The sequence below is a fragment of the Mus musculus genome, chromosome 4 (assembly GCF_000001635.26).
Source record: "Mus musculus strain C57BL/6J chromosome 4, GRCm38.p6 C57BL/6J".
NCBI classification, from domain to species: Eukaryota; Metazoa; Chordata; class Mammalia; order Rodentia; family Muridae; genus Mus; species Mus musculus.
Window position 1 is genome coordinate 111,389,622 of NC_000070.6, and position 27,698 is coordinate 111,417,319.

Sequence of the window (27,698 nt, forward strand, 5' to 3'; positions counted from 1 at the left end):
TGAATTTAGTTATCACCCATACTCCAGACCTTCTAAAACAGTGGTTCTCAATCTTCTTAATGCTGTGGCCCTTTAATACAGTTTCTCATGTTGTGATGACCCCAACCATTAAATCATTTTTATTGCTACTTCATAACCACAATTTTGCTAGTGTTAAGAATATCTGTTTCATGATGATGGTCTTAAGTGACCCCTGTGAAAGGGTGTGACCCACACGTTGCTAACCACTGTTCTAAAAGGAGAGTTTCCTGTGTAGGCCCTCATTCAGCCCCCACCACACCGCCTCACCTCACCCCGAGCTCTGGGCATTGCTACCTCCATCTTATGAGGGACAGTGCCTATTCCTGGCAGCCAGCTCTGGCATACCAACTCTAGTCAAGTGTTCGTGGTGACCTCCTGGCTTCAGTGTCTTTGTTTTCTACCCTTCCTGATTTCCTGTTTTAGGATTCAGTCTAATTTTCTCTTTTGTGCTTTATTCACTAGATCTGAAATCCCAGCACATTCTCTCCACTGCAATCTTAATCTCTTAAGAAAATCTGATTTTCTTTTCTCTCCCAAACCATACATATATAGTCTTGGGTCTCCTTTTCCTTGGGATTGTCCAAATCTGCCCCATCCTTATGATGGGCATTTATTTCTGATTTATCCTGACTTTGAAAAATCTTGCATATACCCATGGCCTCGGAAAATATCTTAAATTTCAGTTTAGTACTTAGTTTAGTTGACCACAAAGCAGACGCAATACCAGGAGAACATATTTAAAGTTCTCAGGATGCCTGACTCAGTAAGGCAGAGGGAACAGAGTGCTGAAAAGGAATTGACGCTCACTGAGCACTCACACAAGTTCTACTGAGTGGCTCATGGATCTTCTCTCAATGCTCCCAGTGCCGAGTAGTGGGTAGCATTATCATCTCATTTCACAGATGTGCAAAATGATACCAAAAGAGGTTAAAGGGTTTTTCCACAGAAAGTTTCAAAAATGGTAAACCTTGGATACAAAGCAGATCCTCATCTTTAAATTTTACATCTTGGCACAAAGCAAACGCTCTGTAGACACAGTGTGAGGCTACTCTTACATGAATGGGTAAATGAATTCATGTTTCTTTTCTCCCTTTTCTATCAGTGCCTCAAACAGCAGTGCCTCAGTCCCCAGAGGAAGAGTTTTCTCTTTCCACACTACCCCTGCCCAGTCCAACCTCTGGCTGAGTTCTTTGGCAAATAACAGAAGAGGGAGAGATCTGTTCACAATTCATGACTTGCCAATAGAGCACTCCTGCAGAGCCAGAGCCTCCTGCCAAGCAACTTCCCCTGTCCCTCTGATATGCAGATGTGTGCAAGAATCCTGCACATCTGCACAGGGAACATCTAAAAGCTGTGACTTGGCTGGAAATAAGGAAAATATGAGTGTCAGCTCTATAGGAATAGCTGTTCCTTGGAGGCCAAGCAGGGGAGAAGAGCAGATCATGGCTGGGACTGGTCATCCCTGAAGCAAGCTCCATCAGGGACAGTTCCTCTGCCTCTGGTTCTTTAGAAGCTTCTTTTCTCACATCAAATGGCAGCAGAGGCCAAAGAAAAGTATGACCAGGGAGTCTTATCATCACTGTTGTTCTTGGTGTCCCCAGGCAGAGTCCTGTGCCAAAAAAAATAAAAAATAAAAAATAATAATGAAAAAAGTGGTTGAGAGGCTTAGAGTTCTGCTCAGGGAAAAGGAAAACTTGGAAAGGGTAGATACTTTGCCTTCTAAAAGATCCCCAAAGGATTCTTTCTTTTAAAGACAAGTTCTTGATCTGCAACCTAGGCTGCCCTGGAATTTATGGTCCAATCATCTCAGCCTCTTTGGTTCTGGGGTTACCTGAATGTGTCTTAACACCTGACTTCTGCAAGCAAAGGAAACAGAATTCAGAACCAGGATTGCTGTAGAAACACCAGATATGGAGCTATTGCAGTGCTGAGTCCCCCGCCACACACACACACACACACACACACACACACACACACACGAATACGCACACACAAACACACACACACACACATACCTCAAAGTTGCCTGTACCATTGGAATCAGCTGCTTTGGAAAGTAGTGAGTTGTGTGTCCCTGGTGGAGTGTAAGATAAGCAGATCCCCTCCTCATTGGAGAGAATGACTGTTGTAGCCAGGCCCACATCACAAGATGAGAGGCCACATCTTTTTGCCCTCTTCTATCTTTATGTAGGAATTGATTTAACTTAGGAATTATACCCAGGCCTCCAGGGGTTCAAGGATTTGCCAAGGTTATGAAGAAAATCATGTAATAAGTGTGTGTGTGTGTGTGTGTGTGTGTGTGTGCAAGCATCCAAGATGTAAAAGCTGTGATTACTTGCAGAACCTAATCTCATGCCTCCTCATCCTTGCTGAACGGAGTATTGCAAAAATGTTCTCATTCGTATTTGGAATGGTATGTTTCTAAGCAATCATCATTCTGAATACTCATTCCAACCAGGGGTTGACCTGAATATTGAGTAGAATAAAAATGTATATATTAGATTACTTATTCAAATGCCTATCTGGCAGTTTGGATAGAATTAAGCAATAGTCCAATCTGGCTGTTGTTTTATGCATGGGATGTCAAAGCTAAACAGCCCTGAGAGAATATTCTTTCCTCTTTTTGCTTCACAGAGACTCTCTATCCTGTCCTGTTCACAGATGGGGAAACAGAATGTTGGCAGGGGACTGGGCAGGGAATAGGAGACCAGTGGTTACCATTTACAAGCTAGGCAAGTTGTTAGTGTCCTCACTGGACACTGCTGAACAACTAAAGGAAACAACTGAAGCTCGGTGTGCTTAAGGAACTTGAATAGAGCCACGTGTCCGGTAGAAGGCAGAGTTGGCCTCCCAGTAACTGTCATTTACTCATCTAAAACAGTCCCAGGAAACGTGTTCTTCCTTTTGTGCCAACCTGAAGAACATCAGGCTCTGCAGCTATGAACTCTTTAGAAGCAATGACATTACTCCTGGTCTACAGTTGAGGAAATCTACATTAGAATATGGAACTGCAGCTTGGAGTCACCAAAGCAAGGATTCTGCCACACAGCTATTCTAGTCTACATATCTAAACGCTCCAAAATATCAAGTGACAACAGACTGCCTTACAACCACAGTAACAAGGGCAAGAGTCCAGCTTTGTCTTTTTGAAATGAGCCAAAGCAAGCCCTTTAGTACAGACTGCCTCCATAGATCCAGGCTTAGGTGTCACTTATAAGAAAATATCCCTGGATTCCCTTGACCAAAGCCCAGAGCACTTCAAACCTAATGTTGTCACTACATGTGGGACATTCTTCCAACCAAGACATGAATGCTTGAGTCTAAGGACCACACTGGGTTGTCTTCTATATCTCTATCTCTAGTATGGGGTCTAGTGCCCAGCAGGAGTCTGAGAGGTTTTCCGAACAAATGGATGGCTATTTGACTAATCTTACTGCAAAGCTGTTTCATAATAAAATCTTGAGTTCAGGGTAGCTCGAGGAGCTCGAGAAGGGAGTCATTTCTAGTTCCCAGGCAATTAAAAACTGGTCTTGAAACTTACCTTGGCATTTCATGCCCCCCCCCAACCAGTAACTGAAATTAGAGCAAACCCTAAGCTCCCTGTGGGTCTGCCAGTGCTTGGAAAAAAGGAGAGCACCACCTGCAGCATGCATTTGCTCTCAGACTTGAAAGGTAATCCATCTTCCCAGACAACCCTGCATTTCCTTCAGCATTTCCTTCAGTTTTGTTCTTTCCCTCCAGCCTCTTAAAGGCAATGAGAGTCCTTCCCTAGATGAGCTAAGCCCCCTGCTCCTCTCTCTTACCTCATGGACTCTTCCTTCCCTGCTTGCCAGATGCCTGGCATATTGGTGTTAATTATGAGTGATCAGATCTGCTGAGGAGATGCAGATGAGTAGTCCAGACTCTGAGTTAAAATCCCAGGTCCATCAGAGAATGGCCATAGGTCTTTGTAATATTTACTTAGGTACTCTGAGGCAGTAACAGGGTGGGGCAGAGTACAATACTCTCAGACCCTAGTAACTGAGTCTTTTCTGCCAAGCCAGGGAGTCCATCCAGAATGGAATATCAATCAGTATTAGGGATTCTAATCTGGAGATCATATTATCAAGTATACCTTTGGAAAGAAGGCTTTGGTTGTAGCATAATGCGTCAATTAGATGATAAGTAAAGAAAATAATCCCGGAGTAAGACCTTGTAGTGATGGTCATGAGTCTACAGGCTAGCAGGATATGTAGTGATGGTCATGGGTCTACAGGCTAGCAGGATATGTAGTGATGGTCATGGGTCTACAGGCTAGCAGGATATGGAAGCAGTACACAGGTGCAGCTGGTCATGGTCTGAACAAAGACGGCAAAGATAAACAAAAGCTAATATTTGTGAGCTCCCCAGGGAAGCCAGTGATGATGGTAACTCTTATTTCACTGAATCTTCTCAACAATTTTGTTTTGTTTTGCTTTTAGTTTTCTAGACAGGATTTCTCTGTGTAGTCTGGCAATCCTAGACCTAGCTCTGTAGACTAGGCTGGCCTTGAATTCACAGAGATCTGCCTGCCTCCCAGGTGCTGGGATTAAAGGTATGTGCCCCCACCACGCAGCTCAATGCAAGACTTTTAATCGTTTGTGATATGAAGAGAAAATTGAGACATTGAGAAACTAAGTAAATTATTCCTACATGGCTATTACAGTTTGAATATGAAATGCCCTCCCCACCTACAGAATCATTGTGTTGTAGACTTGGTGTTCTTGTGGTGCTATTTTCAGAGGACCAACTCTTGAAAAGTATCTTCTGACTTCTATGGGCAAGCTGTGATGCATGTACTGCTTACTCCCTGCACGCGCGCGCACACACACACACACACACACACACACACACACACAAATGTAAAGAAGAATTAAGCAGAGATTAGAAGAACCATTCAGATAGTGAAATCTGTAGGTCTTATTGAGAGATCAAGAAGAAGGAAGACCACAGTGTGGACACTTCAGTGCTTCTTAGAAGGGGGACCAAAATACCCATGGGAGGAGATACAGAGACAAAGTGTGAAGCAGAGACTGAAGGAAACTGACATCCAGTGACTGTCCCACCTGGGGATCTATCCCATATACAGTTACCAAACCCAGACACTATTGTGGATGCCAACAAGTGCTTGCTGACAAAAGCCTGATATAGCTGTCTCCTGCGAGGCTCTGCCAGTAGTTGACAAATACAGAACTGGATGCTCACAGCCATCCATTTGGACTGAGCACAGGGTCCTCAATGAAGGAGCTAGAGAAAGGACCCAAGGAGCTGAAGAAGTTTTCAGCCCCATAGGAGGAAAAACAATAAGAACCAGTCAGTACCCCCAGAGCTCCCAGGGACTAAACCACCAACCAAAGGGTGCACAAGGAGGGACTCATGGCTCCAGCCACATATATAGCAGAGGATGGCCTTGTGGGACATCAATGAGAGGAGAGGCCCTTGGTCTTGAGAAGGCTCGATGGTCCAGTGTAGAGGAATCCAAGGACAGGGAAACGGGAGTGTGTAGGTTAATGAGCAGGGGGAGGGAGGATGGAATGGAGGGGGGCTTTCAGAAGGGAAATAGGGAAAGGAGATAAAATTTGAAATGTAAATAAAGAAAATATCTAATAAAAGGAAAAAAAACAGACAGATAGTAGAGCAAAGCTGACCCTCCATTTCTTTCCTGAGGTCCAGAACTCCGAAAGAGAGACAGCTTTGGTTAATGCCAAAGCACTTTTGTTTTCCAGAGCTACCAAAATTTTACCTCAGAGCTTAGAATGCTCTAGGAACAATAGAGGAAAGGCTAAGATCTATACTTTTGCCAGAATGCTACAAGCCCTTTGTTTAAACCGCTATAATATGAATAACTGCTTAAAATGCAGAAGGCGATGTCTCTTTATATTAGTGTTTGATACCAAGTATAAGGTGGAGTTTTGCTTCTTTGGTGCCAAAGCAAACTTAAAGAGCAATGGGCATATGTTTGGAAACATCAAAGCAAAGATTAGCCAGGGGAGGCCAGTGTGTGTGCGAACCCCATAATGTGCCATTTACAAGGCTGGTCCCTGGAAGACTGTAATGCATTACAGATCCTAACCACAACAGGTCATCCAAGTAGACTATAAAGCTTGAAGCTGGGGTAAGGGTTAGTTAAATCATAGACTCTGACTCTAGATCCTATCTGAATAGGTCAAAGAGACAGAAGTCCAAGAGTTTTGTAAAAGGATAGAAAGCAGGATGTGAATCTGTAGGCCATGAATTGGAATGGAGGATAGGGCTAGAGGCAGGGTTTACAGGTAATCTGCCATTGTTGGCAGAATAGTATTGGAGCCTGTTGGGACACTGAGTGGAGAGGGCTTTGTTAAACATACCAAGGGGTCCTAGTAGCTCTTAGGAAAATGTAATGGCAGGACACATGGAACAGGAGCATGCTGCTGTACATGCAGCTACCTCTCAATGTGTGCTCATCATAGTGGCGCTTTCCTCTTTCTTCTGAATTCACTAAAAGCTTCTAATGCCCTAGTCCCCATGCTGGTCAGTGGAAAGAGGAAATAACTAGAATACAGGCTTGCTCTCAAGACGCCCTGACTAGCGGGGGCACAGACGTGAAAGTTTTGGGTAGAAGGCTCTACAGGACACAATAGTCATCAGCATGGAGAAGTAGGCCAACCTAAGCAGCCTGGGAAGGTTCCCAGAAAGAGACAATGGTGAAGGTGAAGCTTGAAGTGTTAGTTAGACAAAGGGTGGTGAGAAAGCCCTTGAGTGCAAAAGCACAGCTTCAGTCCAAGCACAAAGCAGCGCGATGTGCCTAGTATGTGGAGATGGAAGGTAACAGGCAAGGCTAGGAATAAGGCAGGGCTCTGCTGGATCTGAGACACAGAAGCCTGGACCTCATCCTGAAGCTAATGGGAAGCTCCCAAGGTTTGAGGCCAGAGATTGCCAGGGTCATTTTTAACCTTATACAGAACTTACTATATGTAGTAAGAAGCCTGTTAAGAAAGAATGTATTAGAGAAGACCAATTGAAGGCTGAGATAAATCTTTAACTTGATGCTTGAAGTCAAAAGTCATTTTGTACTTTGTTTTAAAAAAGGGGGATGGTTCAGAAATGGGGACAAGGTTTTTGGAACTACAGCTAGATATAAAATGTTAACATTTGTAATACTTTGTTTGGTGAGTTAAGAACCTAGTCCCTGCTCTATAAAAGTGGGTGCATTCAAGTGTGTGTGTGTGTGTGTGTGTGTGTGTGTGTGTGTGTGTATTTTCAAAGGCACTTTCAGCTATAACTTTTTCTTCTTACAGTATAAAATGGATGTTTATGTCGTTGATTTCCCATGAGAACCCATGCTCTGGGTTCTGCATTCCTTATGTCCCTAATCTCCCTGTTTTCCTTATGGGAAATGTTTCCTTTGTCACACAGTTGTGTAGCATCAGGATCTGCTCTAGAATTAGAGCCATCGTGTAATCAGCATCAGTCCTCAGCTCATTGTATGGTCTTGTTCTACAACAAGAAGACTACTCAGTCTATGAGCAAGTCACCCAAGTGAGGCCTTTAAAATCATGCCTTTTAAACTCATTATCTTGATGTCTGGTGCCATTCGCCAGCCTGACAAACCGTACTGAAAGGTTGTGGACACATGGATACTAGCTGAGGGCCATGAATGTGCCCAGCTCTGCACATCTGAAAACTGGATATTCCAGAGCCTCACAGTCTCCATTCTTGTGTCTACAACAGCATCACTGCAAATCACTGTTTTAGAGTGTCTGTTTCATAGAGCTCCTGAAGGGAGGGAGTCTCACAGGACTCATTAGTCTCTCTTAATTCATTAATCCTACTCATTTTAACTGAGAAATCCACTAGTTCTAAGCACTTTGGTAAATGCTAGAGATATAGACGTTAGCAAGCCTCACCCAGCCTCTGCTTTCATGAACATTACTATCTAGGGATAAGAAAATGGATGCCATGAAAGGAAAGAAAAGAAAGAGAGTTCGTTTTTCTTTTTTTTTTTTTTCTTTTTCTTTTAAAACAGGAACTCACTATTCATGGTTACTCTGGAACTCTCTATGTAGACCAGGCTGGCCTCACACTCACAGACATCTACCTGGATCCTGGGTGCTGGGATTGAAGGTGTGTGCCATAATGCTCAGCAGAGAATAAAGTTCTATGAAACAGAGAACAATGATTCTAAGCATGTTTGAAATCATATAAATTTATGTATTAGGCCTGATAAATAAAAATTAATTGAACAATAAATAATATTGGTGGAAGGATTTTAAATAGGGCATCTTGCATGAAACCTAGAAGTTAATAAAAGTTGGCGATTTGAGGGCCATTATGTAATCCTTATGATGGAACTCCTTTTAATCTTCATAATTGTAGTAAACATATGACTCTACATGTGTGATGAAACCACAAGAACTAGATATACATGCATATGTGAGAACATACACAATTGATAAAATATAAATAAGGACAACAGATCATAATAATGTCACCTTGTGTACCCATTGTACATATGATATTGTTCTACAGTATGCAAGATGTACCACTGGAGTAATCTGGGTGAAAAGCCCATAGGATTTCTCAAGGCTAGTCTTATAAGTATACAGCTCAGTTCACAGAATAGTTGTCTAATATGCATGCAACCCTGGAGTCAATCCTCAGCACCACATAAAACCAGATATAGTCCCTCGTGCTATCATCTCTGCATTTGGCCAGTGAGGGAAGAAGGGTCAGAAATTCAAGTTTACTCCCAGTTACATGATGAGTTCAAGGCCAGCCTGAGAAGCATGAGGCCCCATTTCAAAACAAACAAAAAGCATATATGATTTTTACACTTAACTTAAACTGTTGGAAGAAGAAGGTAGGGAGAGAGAAAGAGAATGAAAACAAAACTCTCACCACTCTAAATGATGCAGAAAATAAAAGGATATCACATGGGGAAAGGCCAGAGAGTTGCTAGGAATAAACCATTTAAGACTGAAATCATTTTATGCAAAGATAGATGAAACGCCTTTAAAAAGTCTATTTGAAGAATATCACGATCATATTTACATTTGAGAAAGTTCTGTTTTAGAGAACATTTTGAGAAGGGTAAAGATTAAGAATAAAGCATTTGTGAAAAGAAATTTTAACTAGGATATAGTCAGAAGAGAAATGTATTTGAGCCATGTTTGAGGTACAAAATCCATGGGAGTTTGATGACTAAGAGGTAAACGGCTGATAGGAGTGAAAACGGACTCATGGATTCCTAACCCAGTCACTAGGTAGACGGACGATGATATCATCAAAGCATGGACATTGTGGGCATGTTGGTTCAAACCTGCAATTCAGCACTACAGAGGTGGAGGCAAGAGGATTTGCTGGAAGTTCAAGGCTTGCTAAAGCTACAGAGTGACACCTTGTCAAAAAAAAAATGTGGTGGAAGGGTTGGGAGGGTGGACAAAAAGAGATGGAAGTCAGAAAGAAAGGTTTTCAAAGATAAATTTGTTTGTGATATCTGAAACCTCAGCTTCTAGGAGTCTGGTTAAGTTGTTTTATACATTAACATTAGGAGCACAGGAAAAAAGTTTGCACCCTGTATACACAGAATGAAAAGGGCAAACTACTGAGGATTCTTGTATCAAAAATGGATAATGGATATTGAGGAAGAGAGTCCTGCCATGGAGACTGAAGACTATCAAAAGAGTAGGAAGAAACCTGAGTGTAGTATCTTATGCCTGTAGTCCCAGCACGTGGGAGGTTAAGGCAAGAGGGTTGCTGTGAGTTTGAGGCCAGCCTAGGTTACAGGGTGAGACTGTTTCAAAAAACTCAAGACAAAGGCTATCAGGATTACCGAGGGAGGGCAGCTGTGAGATGGCACACCAAGGAAAGCATACTTAAGTCACTGTGCCATGGTGACTTTTGGATGTCAGTGTCATGAAGGCCATAATACAGCAGGACTGAGTAGTGACCACAGCATAGCTGGTGCCCGCATCAATGTTCTTTCCAAAGGTTTTCTGGGGGAAGAGGAAAAGGAAGTAAACAGGTAGACAGAGGGATGGGGAAGGTTTGGGGTAGTGCTCATCTTTTTCAGGGAAAGACTTGAGTTCAGAATGTGTAGGTCAGACTGGAAGAGGCCCTGCAAGGGAAGAGTACCAGGTCTATGGTAGAACAGTTGCCTTGTGAACAATGGCTTGCTTCTGAAACAAATAAGCAGAGACCATGTTCCTGCAGGTACAGCCTCTGTGTTCTGTCTCACCCCACTGCCTATTCTAAAAATGCTGTAATGCTTCCTCTTTCTGAAACATCTGTGCCATTAAGAACTGTACTAAAGAAAAACCACACACACAACCACCCACACCTTTTCAAACTCCCTAGAGAGGACTCAACTTCAGATTCCAGCCAAGGTGCTTCCTCTGAGAAACCTGTATGGCTGTATTGGCCCTTCCCCCATTGCCCCTCACCCAAACTTTGAGCACAACAGTAAAACCTCAGGGCAGCATTAAAGGAAAGTTTCCTCTGTAGCTCCAATCCTCCCTATCCTCCCAGATGATTCCCCACCCCACCCCACCCCACCTCACACCCATCAGAAAATGGGCATATGGTGAAGCAGATAGCATGTGCTCTGACTCGTGTCTTTATGTCCACTTTGAAAAGGCAATAGATTGATCAACAATCCAAATAGCTGGAAGAAGAGTGCTTAAACATGGTAATTCCCTTATGCAGGTACCCCCTACAGGGTCAGCTGGTCCACCTTATGAACTAGTTTGTCTAAGGTACTTAACTTTCTTGTTTAGCCAGTCATTGGGTTGTATGAAGAATAAGGAGAGAGAACATAAATAAAAGACCCAGGTATGTTCTTAATGAGTTCACCATCTCCTCCTCCTTGCCAAAAGCCAACATTTCCTTTCTCCCAGCAAGTGCCTAAGGCTGAAGGCCAAAGGCACAAATCCAAAAGAGAAAAGAGGTATTTCAGGAAACACATGGCATGAATAAATCTCAATATAATCCCATTTTCCCTTAGGGTTTCTTTTAGTTTGGGGTGTGTGTTGGAGGAGAGGAGGTGTAGTCCCTAACATATCAGAGCTTTAGATTTAATATGTGAAATGAATACCCTACCAATGTTGAGGGTGGGGGTAACTTTGTGAGAGTGATATTCTTCGTGTTTGCTTCATCACCAAGTTTCTCTAAGTATGTGCTCCCCTGGTGCAATTAAGCATTTGTTTACACATCATTAATTATCTGGCAGAGAGGTTTGGCTGGGAGGAATATGGCCGAGAGACACAGCTGGAGAGCTGCAACCTTATGCCAAGTGAGAATCCCACAGAACCACAGATAGATAATAAAGCTCAGAAATGATTGGCAAGTCAGGGATAAATAGATCATTTCCCTGGAGCTGAGTATGGAGACACAGGGAGACTTGTAGGTAGGGCTGACTTGGGAGTAGTGCTTCACTGATGAGAGAGGGCAAGAGGAAAACAGGAACAAAGACAGGGGTAGGAAAAAGATAAATTCATTTGCAACCTTGGAGTGATCAATGTCTCCGGGACATCAAAGCACAGAGAGGAGTCTGGAAGGCAGATGAGCATTAGTTCATCTGACACATTCCAGCAATGCCTCAACACCAGGAGATGACTAAAATTCTAAACAGAGTATCTAGTGTTCTGCTTCTGCACATAGAAGGTTCTCCAGCCTGGGAAGTGTTTTGCGTCCTGTCCCACACATCTGTCAAACTTCTACTCATCCTTTAGGTATCAGCTCCAACTATCCTCTCTGAGCTGTCTTACCTGAATCCTCAGACAGACAGGTTTTCCCTTTCATGGTCAGACTACCTCTTCTTACATACATTCCCACTAACATGGAGTCTCTCTTCCTGCCATGACGAGGATTACACCAGTAAGTAACAGACTTGAATGGAAGAATTCAATATACTTCACTTCTTTTATTGTAATGAGTGCTGATGCTTCCTAAGGCAACTGTGTCATTGCCTTAGGGTACAAATTGGGTAGCTTAAAACAAGCATAACCTCTCAAGTTTTAGAGATTGGAACAGAAGGTCAAATTATCAGGAGGACATTGTTCCCTCTAAGTCACCAGGAATAATTTCTGCTTGCCTCTTCCTAGTGCCTGGAGTTGGCCTTGTTTGTACAGTGTTGTTTAGCCTACCTGTGGTTGTATTATTCCAGTCTCTTCTTGACCACTATACAGTAGTCTTCCTAAGTCCCTGTCTTTCAGAGGGTGCTTTTTCTTACAATTCAACCAGTCAGGCTGGATTATATCAGCAAAGACCCTATTTTAAAATGAGGACACATTACAAATACTGAAAATTTAGCCTTTAAGATATCTTTTGGGGGATATAACAATTAAATAAGCAATACCCACAAACATTATTTGCTCAAAGTGTAAGGCCCATTTTATGGTGTTTCTGTTCCAACGTTTAAAATAGTGTCTGGCACAGGTCAAGTGGCCCAGGGAATGTTTTTGAGAATGATTGACCATAAGGCCATGTTTTCTAAATCGATACGCTGCATATTTTATGGATATAAGGGCCCACTGTGTACAGTGATCTCTGCCAGATGCTCTCTTGCCTTCTGAATGTACTCACTTAACCAAGGCCCTGGATGTTGTCTCCCTACCCCAGAGATGAGCAATCCAAACAAGTCAAGTGACTTGTTGACATCTGTATAGTTAATGGGATTCAGACTCCTGGTGGCATGGTTTCCCGACTCAGCTCACTCCACTGAATTCTCCATTTGGTCTTAGTCAGAAGGCCCAAAGCAATGCCATCCACGACTTTCTCCTTTACATTTGTTTCAGTGAAGACCCTTCCAGACTACCTCAGCTGCATTTAGGGCAGTCCTACAAAATGGGTTGGATTCGGAAATTGTCCGAATGTTAAGGGATCAACAGCACCCCTTAAAATGTGGGAGCAAAGAGGTTTAGTACAGAAGAGGGATCTTAAAAATAGAAGTCAACTAGAGAACGATTCGGAAGGGCACGTCCACTTATAGGGAGAGAAGTCAAACACCTTTGGCCACCCCTTTCTAGCAAGCAGGCTTCTTTCAGTGTTGAACCTTGAAAATGCTGATTCTCCTATGTCTCTAGGATTGGATAGGCTAATGCCCTGAGAATGGGTAAGATATCCCCTACTGAAGACTTGTCTCTATAGCATAGAAAGCAGGGCAGTGGAGGTGGAGGAAAGGCTTACAAGTAGATGGCTCCAGTGCTTCATTGCAGAAATCACCATTCTGGCCTAGTTTGATCATCTCTAGAATGAGAAGTTTGAGCTGTAAGTTCTCTGAAGTCATTAGTTTTGGTTTCTTGCTTCTATAGAATCTGTTTCTGTTTTATAACTCTATTTTAAGGAATTGTTACATTGCCAAGAGAAGGAGAAAAAAGAACCTTCAGGATGTAATTTCTCTATGCCAAGGAAAAGATTTTCCCCCTTTTTTGCATGCAAAGCTCCACCGTGCTTCTGGCCTGTCTATCATTTCATTCTGCTAGCCTTCCCAATTTTCTTGGTGGCAAGAGTGCTCTTGGCCATGCCCTTTCTTGCCTTGATACTAAAGAGAAGTTAAGTATGTGTCACTGGAGATGCTACTAAGTTGCTTATATGCCTTTGTTCTGACCCATCTGAATGGAGAGACAAGAGAGAATCAGGGGCATGGATGCACATTATTTAGCTTGGGGGCAATTTTGCATCCTCTTTGCCAAGTATAAGCACAGCATTATAACTTCCTACTCAGCTTTCAGCTTCTTGAAAATGTGCAGGCCCCAAGTGAACGTTTTTCTGGCAGACTCTTTCTTCCTTGGATAGACACTGAATGTCTCAAGAGGGAAAATATGCCTCATGCTTTGTGCAGATGAGATTTGCCTCCACCTGGGGAGTATGAAAGTCAGAGGAATAGAGAATTTTAAACATTTAATCTTTAAAGGTCACAGCAGCAGAGGTGGGCTGGCTTAGGAGGGAGAAATGCTCCTCTTGCTGAGAGTCCATGTTCCAGATGTCTGCTGAGCTGGCCAATATGACTGTAAAGAATCTCAAAGTCTTGGAATATTGGCAACTTGGAATATCAAGCTTAATCTCTCTCTCCTTGTATGAGTCCTTTTGTTTCCTGTTCCTTAAGGAATCGGGGATCAGAATTTGGGTTTTCTATTCTCATAGCTTTTGCTCTACCTAAACCACAGTTAGTACCATCAGATGTGTTGTGAGCAGGAGAAAAAGAATGGTTGATGGAATTATCACAACTACTGTAACAAGCAGTGTGCAGCAAAGACTAGAGGTAATTTAGCAAAACGGGAACCATGTGGACTTTATACCAGGCCTGACTTAAGTGAGTGACCTAGACCATAACTTCCTTCCTCTGAATCTCTGAGAGAGGGACAACAGAAGCCTAGGGAGATGGCTCAGTGAATTGGGCTTGCTGTACAAGGATGAAGACTGGAGTTCAGATCCCTGGAACTTACATAAAAGCAAGAGAGGTTTGGTGGAAGCCTGTAATCTCAGCATTCAGGAGACAAAGACAAAGGATCCCTGGTCAAGCTGGCTAGCTAGACTAGCTAGAATCAGAAAACTCGATTCATTGAGTGACCTTATCTCAATGAAGTAAAGAATGATGGAGAAAAATACCAGGTACCAATGTAGGGCGCCACATGCACACTGAGCATCCCCCTACATACATGCACATATGTAGGTATGTATACACACATATATACATACTACACACATGTACATGAAAAAGAAAGACAGGGTTAACAGCAACAGTTTCTAAGCTTACCTTGAAGATTGCACACCAATACTTTGTCCTTACAGGGACAGAGTAAGAGACTCACAAACTTTGTCCTCTTCTTAGACCCTTCATCTTTGTACATGTCTTATTTATTCCTTTCAATAATACTATAATGCAACATGTCCCTTTTCATTTAACAGATAAAGAATCCAGTTTGTGTGGGTTTCTACTGTATCACAAATACTAAGTGGTGGTTCTGGCATGAAATAAACCTTCAAAAAACTGGTTTAATGGTCAACAAATGAGAAGTGTACTCTTAAAGGAGCTAAAATAAAAAAAAACTTGCAGCTTTTTTTCACTAGTGTCTCTGCTAACTTAGGACATAAGGCAGAGAGAGTATCACAGAAAAATGCATGCAGGGAGATCAGAAGAAAACCCAGAAAGGGAAATAGAAAGTATAATATAATTCATCTTTTTTTATGATTGAGAACATTGTGTTTCATAATTCCAAAGGCATGTTTTAAATATACAAAATCTGAACATGATTTTAAAAGCAGACAATAAAACCCTAAGAAAAAAAGTGAAGATCTTAGTAAAGTCTCAGCTTTCTTGACTAAGTCAGACCACTCCCTTTGGCCAGGAGAGGTCATGGGCAATGCCATACATGTAGTAGCATTGCCCAGCCATCAGGGAAAGAGGAGGTACTACTATGTGACCCTAAACTAACTTTTCTATGGAGAGTCAACCTTGTTATTACTCTGTGACCTTCTGAAAGGAAAGGGACATAAAGAATTCATAAGGAAAAAAATGAAAAAGCCGACTGATAATATCTGGCACCTCCTGCATGAGACACACATTGCTCTAAGAACTCTGCACATATTGCCTCAGGTCAACACATATACAGTAACCTTATATGGCTCTGTCTGACACTTGAAAAACATGGAGTCAAGACACTTGGCCAATCTATCACAGTGCCTTGGGGATGATGGAACAGTAAGTGAACTCAAATCTGAGTTTAGAACCCAGGACATTTTGACATTTCATTGCTGTACCACCATGTCTCCAGATTCAGTCCCTGAGATAGAGCTGAGATTACTGACTGGAGACCATTCCATACCCCAGTGATGTAACAGGGTATGTTAGCTGAGTGGGAGGCAGGGTCCTTCCTCTCCAGCTACCTATTATGTTTACCAACTGACAAAAGCTTCTCCCTGGGCATTTTATCCCGAGCCATATTACCCATGTCCACCTCTTTCTCATTCATCCTACAAACAAAACAAAGCAAAAAATAAATAAATAAAAACACACAACACCCTCATCTGATTATCTCTTTTCATTTATTTTTCCTATGTGTTTTCCATGATAATTACGATGTGAATAATAATAAAAGTAACATTCTGCATTCTAATATAACTATTACCAATACTATGTTGGTTTCCTTTCCTATTACTGTGAAAAAATATCCCAACAAAACAACTTAAGGAACCAAAGGTTAACCTCAGCCCACGGTTCAAGGTATTGTCCATCTTGGCAGTGAAGTCAAGGCAGCAGGAGCTTGAAGAAGATAGTTATATTACACTCACAATCAGGAAGCAAAGAGAAATGAATAGAGGTGCATGCTACTCCCCAGATTTCTTCAGTTAAACATAAAAGGATCCCAGCCTGGAAGACTCACCACTGAGGTTAGGTGTTCCCATTTCAATTAGCACAATCAAGATAATGTTTTGTAGGTATGTCCAAGAGGCCCATGTCTCATGTGATTCTAGATTCTGTCATGTTAACAGTTAATAGTAACTATCACAGGCAACAAAACAATAAATGAGAACCAGGTCTGGATGTGCCTACTTGTAATACGTGCAATAGCAGCCCTGAAGAGGCAAAAGCAGGGAGAATCTCTAGGTCAAGCTAACCTGGACTACATAGTGAGACCTTGTGTGGAGAGAGAGAGAGAGAGAGAGAGAGAGAGAGAGAGAGAGAGAGAGAGAGAGAGAGAGAGAGAGAGGATATAGTATGATATATATTATGTGTATGTTAGTCATTATTCTAAAATAATATACAAGTCATTATTCCATCATAATATACAAGCTTAGACTTCAAGTTTTTTTGATTGCCATTTACATGCAGTCTTGTGCTAATTAAATAAATTTGCTTAGGTAGGAAAAGAAAGTCTTTATAGTGTAATTTAATATATATCCACATGTTCATACATGAGCTCTAGGATGTCTGCTGGGAAACTGTGTAATCTTGCCTGCCAGGATCTTTCTCAGACCTTTCAAGGGGGCCATGATGTCTCTGAAGAAGTTAGAATAAGACCCTTTGAGAATGGGGATACCAGCATCTCTCCTAGACATAAGGACACAGGTCCTCTCAAGGAGGCAAGAGTCAAATTCAAAAGGAGCTAGAAGTGTAAAAGTCCATGGTTTGGGCTCTATAGTTAGGGTTGAATCCTGGCTCTCCCATTACTCCTCTGGGGCAGAGTACCTATCAACTGTTGGATTTCTAAAAGAGACTAGGGATAGTACAGTATCTACAAACTGGGGTAGATTTAGAGAGTAAAAGAAAAACACAAATGAGCCCAGAACAAGGCAATCACTGGTTCTTGTTCACTGCAGTTACTCCCACTCTTACTCTGGATCCTCCAAACAATAGCAGAATAAGGAAACTGTTATGGGACAAGAAGGGTGTCTGGGACTTCTCACAGATACTTTGCTGTGTGGATCTATCTCATCCTGTCTTCTTCTGGCTCAGAGAAGACTCCACACCACCTCTGACGTAGATTATCAACTCCTTGGCCATTAAGAGGAAATACCTGAGGGTAGGCTTCAAGAAGAGCTGGTAACCCCAAAGAGTGTCAGAACTACAGTGCCTCCACTATAAGGAGGACGAGATTTAAGAAGACTCAGATAATGTTGTCAAATTTTTGATACTTTTAGAATTATTAGCTATGGTATGGATGCTTGAAATGATAGATACTGGGCTGTCCTGTATGGCTTAGTTCCCAGAAGTCTAGGGAAGGGCTCAAGCTCCTGGGAAAGACAGCAGGATCAAGATCCCAGACCCAGCTCAGTACCTTGCTCCCTCAGGGCACAGCATATTTCAAAACAGTCTGGAAAACCAGACCTTAGGTAACAGAAACCCTGGGACTTTAAACAGCTTCTGTCACCTCTTTCTTAGTTTACTTGCCTGAAACAGGAGGATAGCTATAAAATTCTATACCATGTCAGGGTACATAGTGAGTTCCAGGTCTGTCTGAACTAAAAAGTGAGACTCTGTATAAAGATTTAAAAACAAAATTACACACACACACACACATAATACACACACACACACACACACACAGAGAGAGAGAGAGAGAGAGAGAGAAACAGAAACACAGAAACACAGAAACACACACAAAGAGAAAGACGTACATACATCAAAACAAATCTATACAAAAAAGCAACCAGTTCTGTTGTGGAAATCTTCAATTTCTCATTCTGTTTTCATTCATTTTCTCCAATTTTGTTGGATTCAAGTGCAAGTAGGAGACATTCTTAGGAAAATCAGGGTTCATAGTTGGCTATGTACTTTTCAAATAGGTATGCCTCAGAATGACTATACTCATGAGTGACTTTGACCCAGAAGTGAAGCCAAAGGTCATACATACATACAAAGTCATGACAATATAATGGGTATGCTGGCCCTAGGACTTGAGAAAGGCAGATTATTTTGAGCTTCTGATTACTGGAATGATCAGAGACTGACAAGAGAGTCAAGGTGTTCTCTATGAAGGACTCTTGTCCTGCCATTCACCAGAAAAAGAATCATCAGAGCTTAAATGATTCTCCTGAGGAGGAGGTTAGTGTCTTCAAGCCAACATCAGATAAGAAGTCTAGTGTTTTAGGGTGAAATGGAATCACCTTACTTCCTGGGAGGCCCATGTGCTGTGTTGGGTGGATTCTGGGACTATTATGTTTTTATTGGTATTTATTTATTACTATATGTCAACTAAGCATGATTGACAAATTAACAATTTTTCTCCTCTGAGGATTTTCCATAATTATTTCTCTTTTATTCTTTCTGTATATTCAGACAAACGTTTTGAAAACATTATCCAGACTAGTTTTGCTAAGGAAATGCTAGATGAGAGCGTGTCTTGATATTAGGGTCCGGTTGGGGGAACCAAGCAAACATGGTGTCAGCACAGATAAAGACAGTCCCAGAAATAAAGGGAGGCAGGGTATTGAATTGAGCTCTCAATGTTCCTCCTTTCCTGGCCTCCAAGGGCTGTTCTCTTTTAAAGATTCGTATTTTAGACATCAGTTCATTCAATTAGTCTTCATTGAGAGTCTCCATGTTTCGGGCTAGATGTGAGGATATAAACATAAAGAAAGCAGAAAGGGTCCACTTTAATGGAGCTTTTGATCCACTGGCAAATAGACAATAGTAGAATAAATAGATAATTCTGTGCTACAATAAATATCATGAAAAAAAGTGTAAGAAGACACAGAAGAACAGAACAGTGATCAGAGCATCTCTCTGGAGGGAGCTGGGAGCAAGTATGGGAGGAAGCAGACTCTTGGGGAAGCAGTGTTTCCCTGAAAACACACAGTGTGAGCTGACTTAACAAGGCACAACTTCTCAAACTAATCTGCCCCCTAACTGAAATTCAGAACTGGGACAAGTGGTACTTTCAAACAAAGATAATTTCTTATTTTAATTTAATTCTTTTAAAAACTGGCATCCAGTGTAAACGAAAGATAGTACACTGTAGTTGCAGGCCTGAATCCAAACCATGTTCTAATATGTGAGGCCTGTTCTTACTGTGGTCAGCCATGGGCAAATTTCTTAGTCTCTTCAAGCAGAACTTCCTTCAAGAGACTATTAGTACAACTTCATAAGGTTGTTATGAGTGTTACATGAAATAATCCATGTGAAGTTCTTGGAGCAGAGCCTGACATATGGTAAGTCCTCAGTATATTATAATATCATTATTGTTATCATCATTATTATAGTTACTATGTGAACTTATAACCCATTCTTGTGTGGGGAAGTGCTCCAAATATATTTATTAAATCATGTTGGAAAAAATAAATTGAACTATAGTGATATTTGTCTAGCAAGTATCCCAGAATGCCTCTATCCATATGCTCTTTTATCAGGTAGTCTCAGGCTCTAGTCACCAAAGAGGAGCTCTGGTCACACGTGTGCTAAGGCTATGGTACTTGCCTAAATTGCAGTGAATGTTTTTAAAACTTTGGGTTTGGAGCCATTCATCCTTTCCTACTGATTTCACTAAGGATTTTCCTTGAAGAAATTAAAAACTTTTATGTATTAAATAAAATGGAAGATGTAGATGTGTTTATGGCAACCCAGAGCCCTGTGAATGTGCAGAGAGCATAGTCAAGTTTATCCCATGAGATCCTGGCCCTGCCATGTGAGCTTGTGTGGGCCACTCACATGAATTGGTTAGTGGATGATCTAAAATCTACCATGCTTCTTAAATAACATTTGAATTGGTATTGAAAAGAAAAGAAAGCAAAATGGGAGTCTACAGTGGAAAAGTACAACTTGCCTCAGAGAGGCTAAGTGGCTAATCTGAGATTATAGAGATATTTCAGAGCCCCATACATTTTCCCTGAAACTATTAATAATGGTGGTTGTTACTTACTGCTTGTTGATAATTTCCTATACACATAGCATGTTGCCTTAAAATTTTCTCACGGGTACTCAACTTTTAGAATAATCTAGGAATTAAAACAAAAACCCAGTGTCCTTAACCCACTAATTGAATCAGGATTTCAGACTAAAGGGCCTAGAAGTAGGATACTTTTAAAGCTTCCCAGGTGATGAAGACACAAAAAGAGGGTAGAGAAGAACTCCTTTCTAGATTCTTACAGACTTTCAGGTAAGAAAACAGGAGGTGGGGCTAGAAATAGTAGAAAGATCGCTGATGGTTGTCAAGGATCAGGGCTGGTGGGGAGGGTTGAGTAGGTAAATTACAAATGAGTTTTAAGGCAATGAGCATATTGTGTATGGTACTATCATGCTAGAGAGGTGTCAGCGTACATTTGTCCAAGCCTATAGAATGCACAATGGGGAGAATGAACTATAACATAAACTATGGGCCACTAGTGATAATTGTGTGCCCACAGAGTGGCATCAGTTGTACTACTGTGGTGGAGGATTTTGACGATGGCTGTGCATGTGGGAGTATGGATAAAGGGTACAGGGAAGACCTTTGTAATTTTGTGGTGAATCTAGAACACTATTTTTTTAAGTCTTTAAAAATGTATAAGGAGAATCTTGAAAAGTCAAACATCACAGGGGAAAAAAAAGGCAAAATCACGAAAAAAATGTGATCAATCATTAGCAGAGAGGTTGGAAAGACACGCTCCAATTGCTTTAAAAATTCACAGAACCCAGGTCTCCTTAAAATAGCTTTGCAAAGTACATGGAGAATTCCAGGCAGTAATATGAAACATAAGTCCCACTGATGCCACTGAACATGCTTCAGCTGGCGAAACCGAAGGAGCTTGACATGAACCCAAGGCTCTGCAAAACTCAACAGGAGAGCACAGAAGAGATGGAGACGGGCATGCTAAGCTGGCCCAGATGTGTACATGTTCTGCTCCATTAAAAGGACTTGGATGAGAGGCAAAGTACATTTGGCACACAGAAAGAGGAAGTCAGGGGAGGGATGAGACTGGACACTTAGCTCCATCAAGGCCTCCCTCCTCCTCGTACTTACCTCCCCTCCAGTTTCCCTCCATACAGTTTCTGGAGCCAACTCTCTACCATGAAAATATGACCACCAGCCTTCCAGGCTCCCCAGAGCCAAACTGCTTTGCCAGTAAGTTCGATTTCTGAACTCTGTCTGGGAGTGTATGGCAAGTCTTTAGCAATTCAGTGTGCGATTGGCCGAGTATGCACAGTGCTTGGTGTGCATGGCTTCTAGGAAGCATCAGAGGACACAGGGAGCACCCAGCCGGCATCTCAGAAACCGATTGTGTGAGGAAGGACAGGTGAAGGAAGTGATGATGTCTGGAGAGAGGAAAGACAAAATCCTAAGTTTTCCACATCTGAAAAGCTGGGGTGATCATAGCATGGCAACTACAATATAAAAGAATCTGGCTCAGCACAGGAAGCCTTTAACATTTAAGAGTACCCTAAAGTTAAGGTGTGGTAGCAAACTTCCTATCACTGGATCGAAGTGACCTTTTGGTAGGGCTGTCGAGGAGGCAATTCAACTATAATTTGTGTGGGCTTGATGTTTTAAATTGTTCCTTTGAGTTTTGTGTGTGTGTGTGGTGTATTTTGTGTATTTTGCCTACGTGTATGGCTGTAAACCATACATAAGCAGTGCCTAAGGAGGCTACTCAGCCCACTGTTTGCCAATCCTTCTCCAGAACCCATTCTGCAGACCTACAAGGCAACACAGAAAGTATTTAACTGTTGGTGTCCATTTTCATCATCTGACTTTTTTCTTCTCTTGAGGTTCTTGGGAAATAGAACTGCTACTGTGTAGCAGTTCACATAGACAACATTGGTAGCTAAGGTGAGGGTGTTGGTATTTAATGTGTCTGTCTGTCTTCAGTGTGGGATCAGGGTATTCCTATTGGATTCATGGGAAAGACAGAACTGGATTCAGTTCCAACTCTGAAAAGAACAAATGGGCTTTCAAGAAAACCTTGTAAGAGGCTTGCTCTGGTCTCTTGTTGTCTTTAATATGTTTTTACCCAAGAGTCTAATTCACAGCCCTGCACCATGTATCTGGGCTGCTGAAATTACTAGCTTTGATTTGCACTCAACTCTGATTCTAGCTGAGGAGGGATAGAAAGACAGCCTGTGACCCCAGAATCTGGCTGGAATTCTTTACCAGCAGAAAAATAAAAATTTCAGCACAATTAACAATTGTTTAAGGCCTTTCTCCCTTCCCAGCTATATACATAATTTTCTAGGACCAGAAAACCTATGCACAGGGAAAGGATATGTACTAACTAAACTCCTTGTGCAACCCCAGTGGCTTCTGGTGTTACTTTATCAGATTATAATTCCATCCAGGGCATCTCCAGAGCATTTCTATAATTTCATTATCATGATAGAGACAAGAAAAAAAAAGAAGAAGAAGAAGAAACGGTTTCTTAGCAACCTTTTGAGATATAATTCGTATTAAAAAAATAAAAAACTGGTAGACATGGCTGATGCTAAAACAATTGAAACTCCCTTGAGTAAACCCTACCTCCATCTGAGTATTTGTTACTTTTTGTGATTGTCTTGCAGAGGAGCACACACCCAAGCCCTTGGGTGAGTCTTACTTCCTTCCCCTGAGCACCTCTTTCTCTCTTAACCCTTGTACTTAAGCCTACATTAAAACATCTTTAATAAAACAGACCACTCTGCTTCATAGTGCTAAAATCATTTCAGCATAGAAGCCACAAATCCCAGTTTGGCCAGACCTGAGATCCTTAAAGTGTTTGAGGGACTCCTCGGTTTGTGAGGGTGAAAGTATAGAGCAGTGTCACAGTTCTCTGACCTCTGACACAGTGAGGAAATCAACCATGCTGGGATAAAATTGGAAGGTGCCTGGTTGGTTCTTGAACAGTGTAGGGAACTGGGGAAAGAGAAGGCATTTGACTTGGTTTTCAGGGATAGCTGAGGTGGCCATGCACTCAGTAAAGAAGAACTTCCTAGGATGAGGGTAAGAAGCCAGCACAAGGCTGTGGTCATGCTAGGTTGGGAAATGCTAAATAATTGATGCAGACTCTGGAGTGGGCTGTGTCCAGGAAAGTGATGAAAAATGAAATTGATATTTTGGGGTGACCCTCACTTAGATGCAGAGATGTGCTAGAGTGCTACCTGAAGTTATTTTTGAAAATGTGGTCTGCAGTCTCATGGATTGTCATTAAATATGGCCAACTTTGCATGCCTCATCTTATGAGCTACCAGAATCTTACTTCTCATTAAATTCCCTTGACCACCAAAGTGATGTATTTCTAAAATAATCCATAGTCAAAAATAAATAATAATCAGGGGAACATATTTTCCAGAACACCTCAGAGTCATCGGATAAGTGAGGATGAAATTATTCATCAGGATGGCTTGAAGACCTATTCAGTTGACTGGATATAACCAATGGATTGCTTTAAGGGAACTTTATCTGACCTGCTACTCAGGCTTTGAGAGCTGTGTGGAGTTCAACAGTATAAAGTACTCCTCAAATCACAATGAAGTGAATTTGGGAGTTTGGCTTTATCTCTATCATGAGTATAGCTGATTTGGAATGTGAGCACAGTGCCTAAAGTTTAAAATGGTTAAATGCCTTTTATTATTATTGTGAGGACTAGCAACAAGAATGTGTGTATGTGGAATATGAGCATAAAGAGTACAAGAGAAAACAAAATCTCTCACCTATGCAAGAAACTCAGAATCATAATAAACATTTCAGTGCACTTGTTTTGTTACAGGTTAAATTTATTTAAATGAGTTTTTAAAAACATAGCATTTCGTTAAATCTACCACCTCCTTTATGCATGCCTTTATGAGAATACTTTTCTCACTATAACCTCATTATTAAGCTTTCTTAATGCTCTCAGACTAGAATGAAAGATTACAAGTAGCAGAAAAAATGGGTTATTCAGACAGTAATTTAATATTGACATAGGATCCAACTGAGATTCAAGTTCTAATACTTTAGTAAATACTACAAGGTCCTAGGTATCTATTCTTTCTATAGACCACCAAGCCTACAATATAACATGGAGTGTGTGCTCAGAAAAATATTAGTTACTTGAATAAAAGAATAAGTGGAAGAATGGATGTATGTGAAATTCTGTTTATCCTTCCCCCAAAATTCACCAATCTCTCTCTGACAAATACCCTGGTATTGAGCTAGACAATTGGAATATAAATAGCTCAGTTTCCCTGTAAGCATACAATACAGAACAAGTACAACTCTCAGCCTTCTTTCTCTGGAAGGTGTGGTTTGTCTGCAGGAACCAACCTTTCCAGGTTCTCATCTGTGATTTTGGAAACAGAGAAGGGACTGCTGTTCTGCCCAGTTTGGCTCCTGAACTCAACTGACTCCAGAAAGTCCGGCCTCTGCTCTGGCTCCCTAGAGCCCTCCATCCTTGTTTCATTCCAACTGTTCCAGCCCAGAATCAACAAGTAGTGGAGGCGATTCCTCAATGGAGAAAGACCACAGGGAAGAGGGGTGCCGCTGCTCCCTTAGGATAAAAACAGCCCTGGTCTAACCCTCTGGTATCCCAGCAGCTGGTTCAACTGGAAACCTCAGATTACTCTAGTTCTGGCCAAAAACTGGTTTGGCAGCTCTAGGGGAATGTTTCTGGCTCACTGACCCTCACAGCAGGTGCTGGCAATTTTGCAAAAGAAAGAGAAAAGGGGGAAATGGGTTTGGAGGGTGGACTGAAGGAACGGAGGCGCTTAGCTAAATTCGAAACACTAAACTATTGAATCCGCCCGAAAGCGACTTTTAGCAGCGCTCCTCCTATCCTCTAACGCTACTATCATATATGCTCTTTCCCCACCTTACTGCAATCGCACTCCGGCTGTGATTGCTCGGGTCTGACTTCGCAAGTGGCGGTGTGCTTCAAAACCCCCTCATCCGCCCCTCGCCCGGCTCTCTCCACTCCCCTCCCTTTTCCGCGCCCAGGCGAGAGCAGCCGATTGGCAGAGCGGGGCTTTCAGGAACAATAACAGTGGGGGGAGCCGGGGCCCCGGGGAGCCTCCCCGCCCCCGGCCCGGCTGCGGCTCACGCCCCTCTAGGGGTCCCCACCTCCGCACCGCCCCACGGGCTGACCGGCGCCCGGGCCCGCCCCCGGCGCCCACCATGTACGCCTTTGTGCGGTTCCTGGAGGACAACGTCTGCTACGCGCTGCCCGTGTCGTGCGTGCGCGACTTCAGTCCCCGCTCGCGACTGGATTTTGACAACCAGAAGGTGTACGCGGTGTACCGGGGCCCGGAGGAGCTGGGCGCCGAGCCCGAGAGTCCCCCGCGTGCCCCTCGGGACTGGGGCGCGCTGTTGCTCCACAAGGCCCAGATCCTGGCGCTGGCAGGTGAGCGAGCGGGCCGGGAGGGGCGTTGGGACCGGGCGGACCTGGGGCTGGTTCCGGGAGAGGCCGGGCGGCTGGGGCCAGGGAGCCACCGCTTGCTCTTGCCTCCCGTTCCGACTCCTTGGGCTTTCTTTTGGGTACCAGGTGTCTCTAAGAGGCCAAACCAGTTAAAAAGACCTGAGGGTCCCCTTTGTCTTCCTTGCTTCTCTGACACTCCTGCGCCTTGCTGTCAGTCAGCTTTCTCTACTCTGCTCTCTTCTTTCTGACTCTTTTGTATTCCCCTTGGCTCTTCATTTTCTGCTTCTCTAGCTGCCTACTCTAGCTGTCATCTCTCCCATCTCTCACCTTCACCTCTCTCAGTTACTTCCCTCTGTGTTGCTTTCCATCTTAAGTTTCGAAAACTGTACCTCCCTCTCTCCCTTTAAGGCCCTTGGCGTCTCCTTGGAGCAAGAAGCAGTGTTAGGTCCTTTTGATGGGGGCCCTTTTTCACAGAAGGAATCTCTGACACTGTTCCATCTGGGCCATCATTAGGACAAGGAGACCAAACCTCAGTGTACTGCCCAAGGGGCACAGGTGAGGAGGTGAAGGGCCTTAGGTAGCCTCATCTCCACCCCACTTTATGCATCTCCCAGAAGGCTCCTTGAGAGAAAGATGGTACAAACAGTTTCTAGTTCAGGTGAGGGCCTGACCTCCTAACTCTGATCACACCTGGGGGTGGGGAAGAGGGAAAGGAGACAGGCTGACAGGCAGGCAGGTGGTCTCTTGGTTAATGGGTAAAGATAGATTCAGTTTGTTAACAGGACAAGCCTTTCGGCCTCCTGTACTATGCTGTATCACGCTGAGACATAGGTTCCTCTTCAAGCAGAAACATTTGGCCTTCTTTCTGATCCACTTGTAGAAGGCTTGGGTGCACACCAAGTGGGGAAAAGGAAGTTACCACTTCAAGGCTGGAGAGCAGAGATGTAGCTGCTGCTGGTAAGAGTGCTGCCTTTGATTGAGTAGGCAGAGACTGTCACCTTCCACCTGGAAGACAACCCGGAGATTAGGAGCTGAATGAAGACATTGCAAAGATTTCATGGTTTTGACACTTTTCCTACTTTTTCCAGGGACCTATGTTTCCTCTCCTTTAGCCTAAAAATGAACCTAGCATGAATCAAAGTGACTTGTCCAAGATCCCTGGACAAGCTGTCAGTGTATCTCAGCCTGGTGACTGATTCCTTTTTAATAAATACCTCTAGAAAGTAGGCTTACTAGAATAAAGGGCCAAAAGATTTGGAATAGATCAACACCACATGGTCCTCTTTTTGAAAGGTTAAGTACTTATCACCTCCTAGACAGGTCCTGGAGGCACAGGGCTGTAAGTCCACTTACCACCAGACACTCTGGTCCAAGAGAAAAGAATGAGCGAGGGGGGATAGGTTTAGAACGGAAGTCTTTGTGGCTGATTAGGTTTTATTTTGTTAGCGTGCTTTCCTTTAATTATCTAGGAAGGGATTAGGAACTTATTCAGCAAGAGGATAAGCCTGAGGAAATGTTAACTAGATGGAATGTTAACTGTTTGCTACAAGAAAATCGAGGGTGTTTCTTGATGATCCAGACTCACGGAGATCCAGAGAGTAGATAGGATGGGTGTCAGGAGGCAGTGGCTAAAGACTCTTTTAGAGATTGTCGGTCTCCCTGTCTATCCACTCAGGCATCCATTTCTCCATTCCTTCAGGGAGTGTAGGCACATGGTACTCTTCAAGAAGTACAGGGAGCCTAGCTAGACAGATGGCAGCCTGCACTGACTCTTCTTGTAAAATCAATACAAGTTGCAATGAGTTATTAAAATACATACATACGTACGTAGGTACATACATAGGAAACCTAGGCAGCTTCTAGAAACTTAGCAGAGTAGATGTAGAGATGAGTGGTAGCAGTTT

General features: G+C 42.7%; 2 protein-coding genes across 14 annotated transcripts in view; both read left to right on the forward strand.

Annotated features, from left to right (window-relative positions):
• Agbl4 (ATP/GTP binding protein-like 4) overlaps positions 1-27,698 on the forward strand; it is a 1,266,676-nt gene that overhangs the window by 991,973 nt on the left and 247,005 nt on the right. The window contains exon 8 of one of the 8 annotated variants that reach the window (XM_011240658.3): positions 2,656-4,511. The exons of the other annotated variants lie outside the window; for them this stretch is intronic. Within the exon in view, the coding sequence (XP_011238960.1) occupies positions 2,656-2,753 (98 nt within the window). The 3' untranslated portion in view covers positions 2,754-4,511. Of the gene's footprint in view, positions 1-2,655; positions 4,512-27,698 lie in introns of those variants that run through there. 8 annotated transcript variants of the gene reach the window in all.
• Positions 24,173-27,698, forward strand: part of Bend5 (BEN domain containing 5) — a 46,505-nt gene continuing 42,979 nt past the window's right edge. For 3 of the 6 annotated variants that reach the window (XR_376343.3, XM_006503323.3, XM_017320366.2), the window contains exon 1: positions 24,173-25,779. Coding sequence is in view for 2 of the 6 variants with exons in the window: in XM_006503323.3 (XP_006503386.1) it covers positions 25,554-25,779 (226 nt within the window). In the remaining 4 variants the exon portion in view is untranslated. The remainder of the gene's footprint in view (positions 25,780-27,698) is intronic. The other 3 variants (NR_033793.1, NM_026279.3, XM_011240594.3) reach the window with 2 other exon arrangements.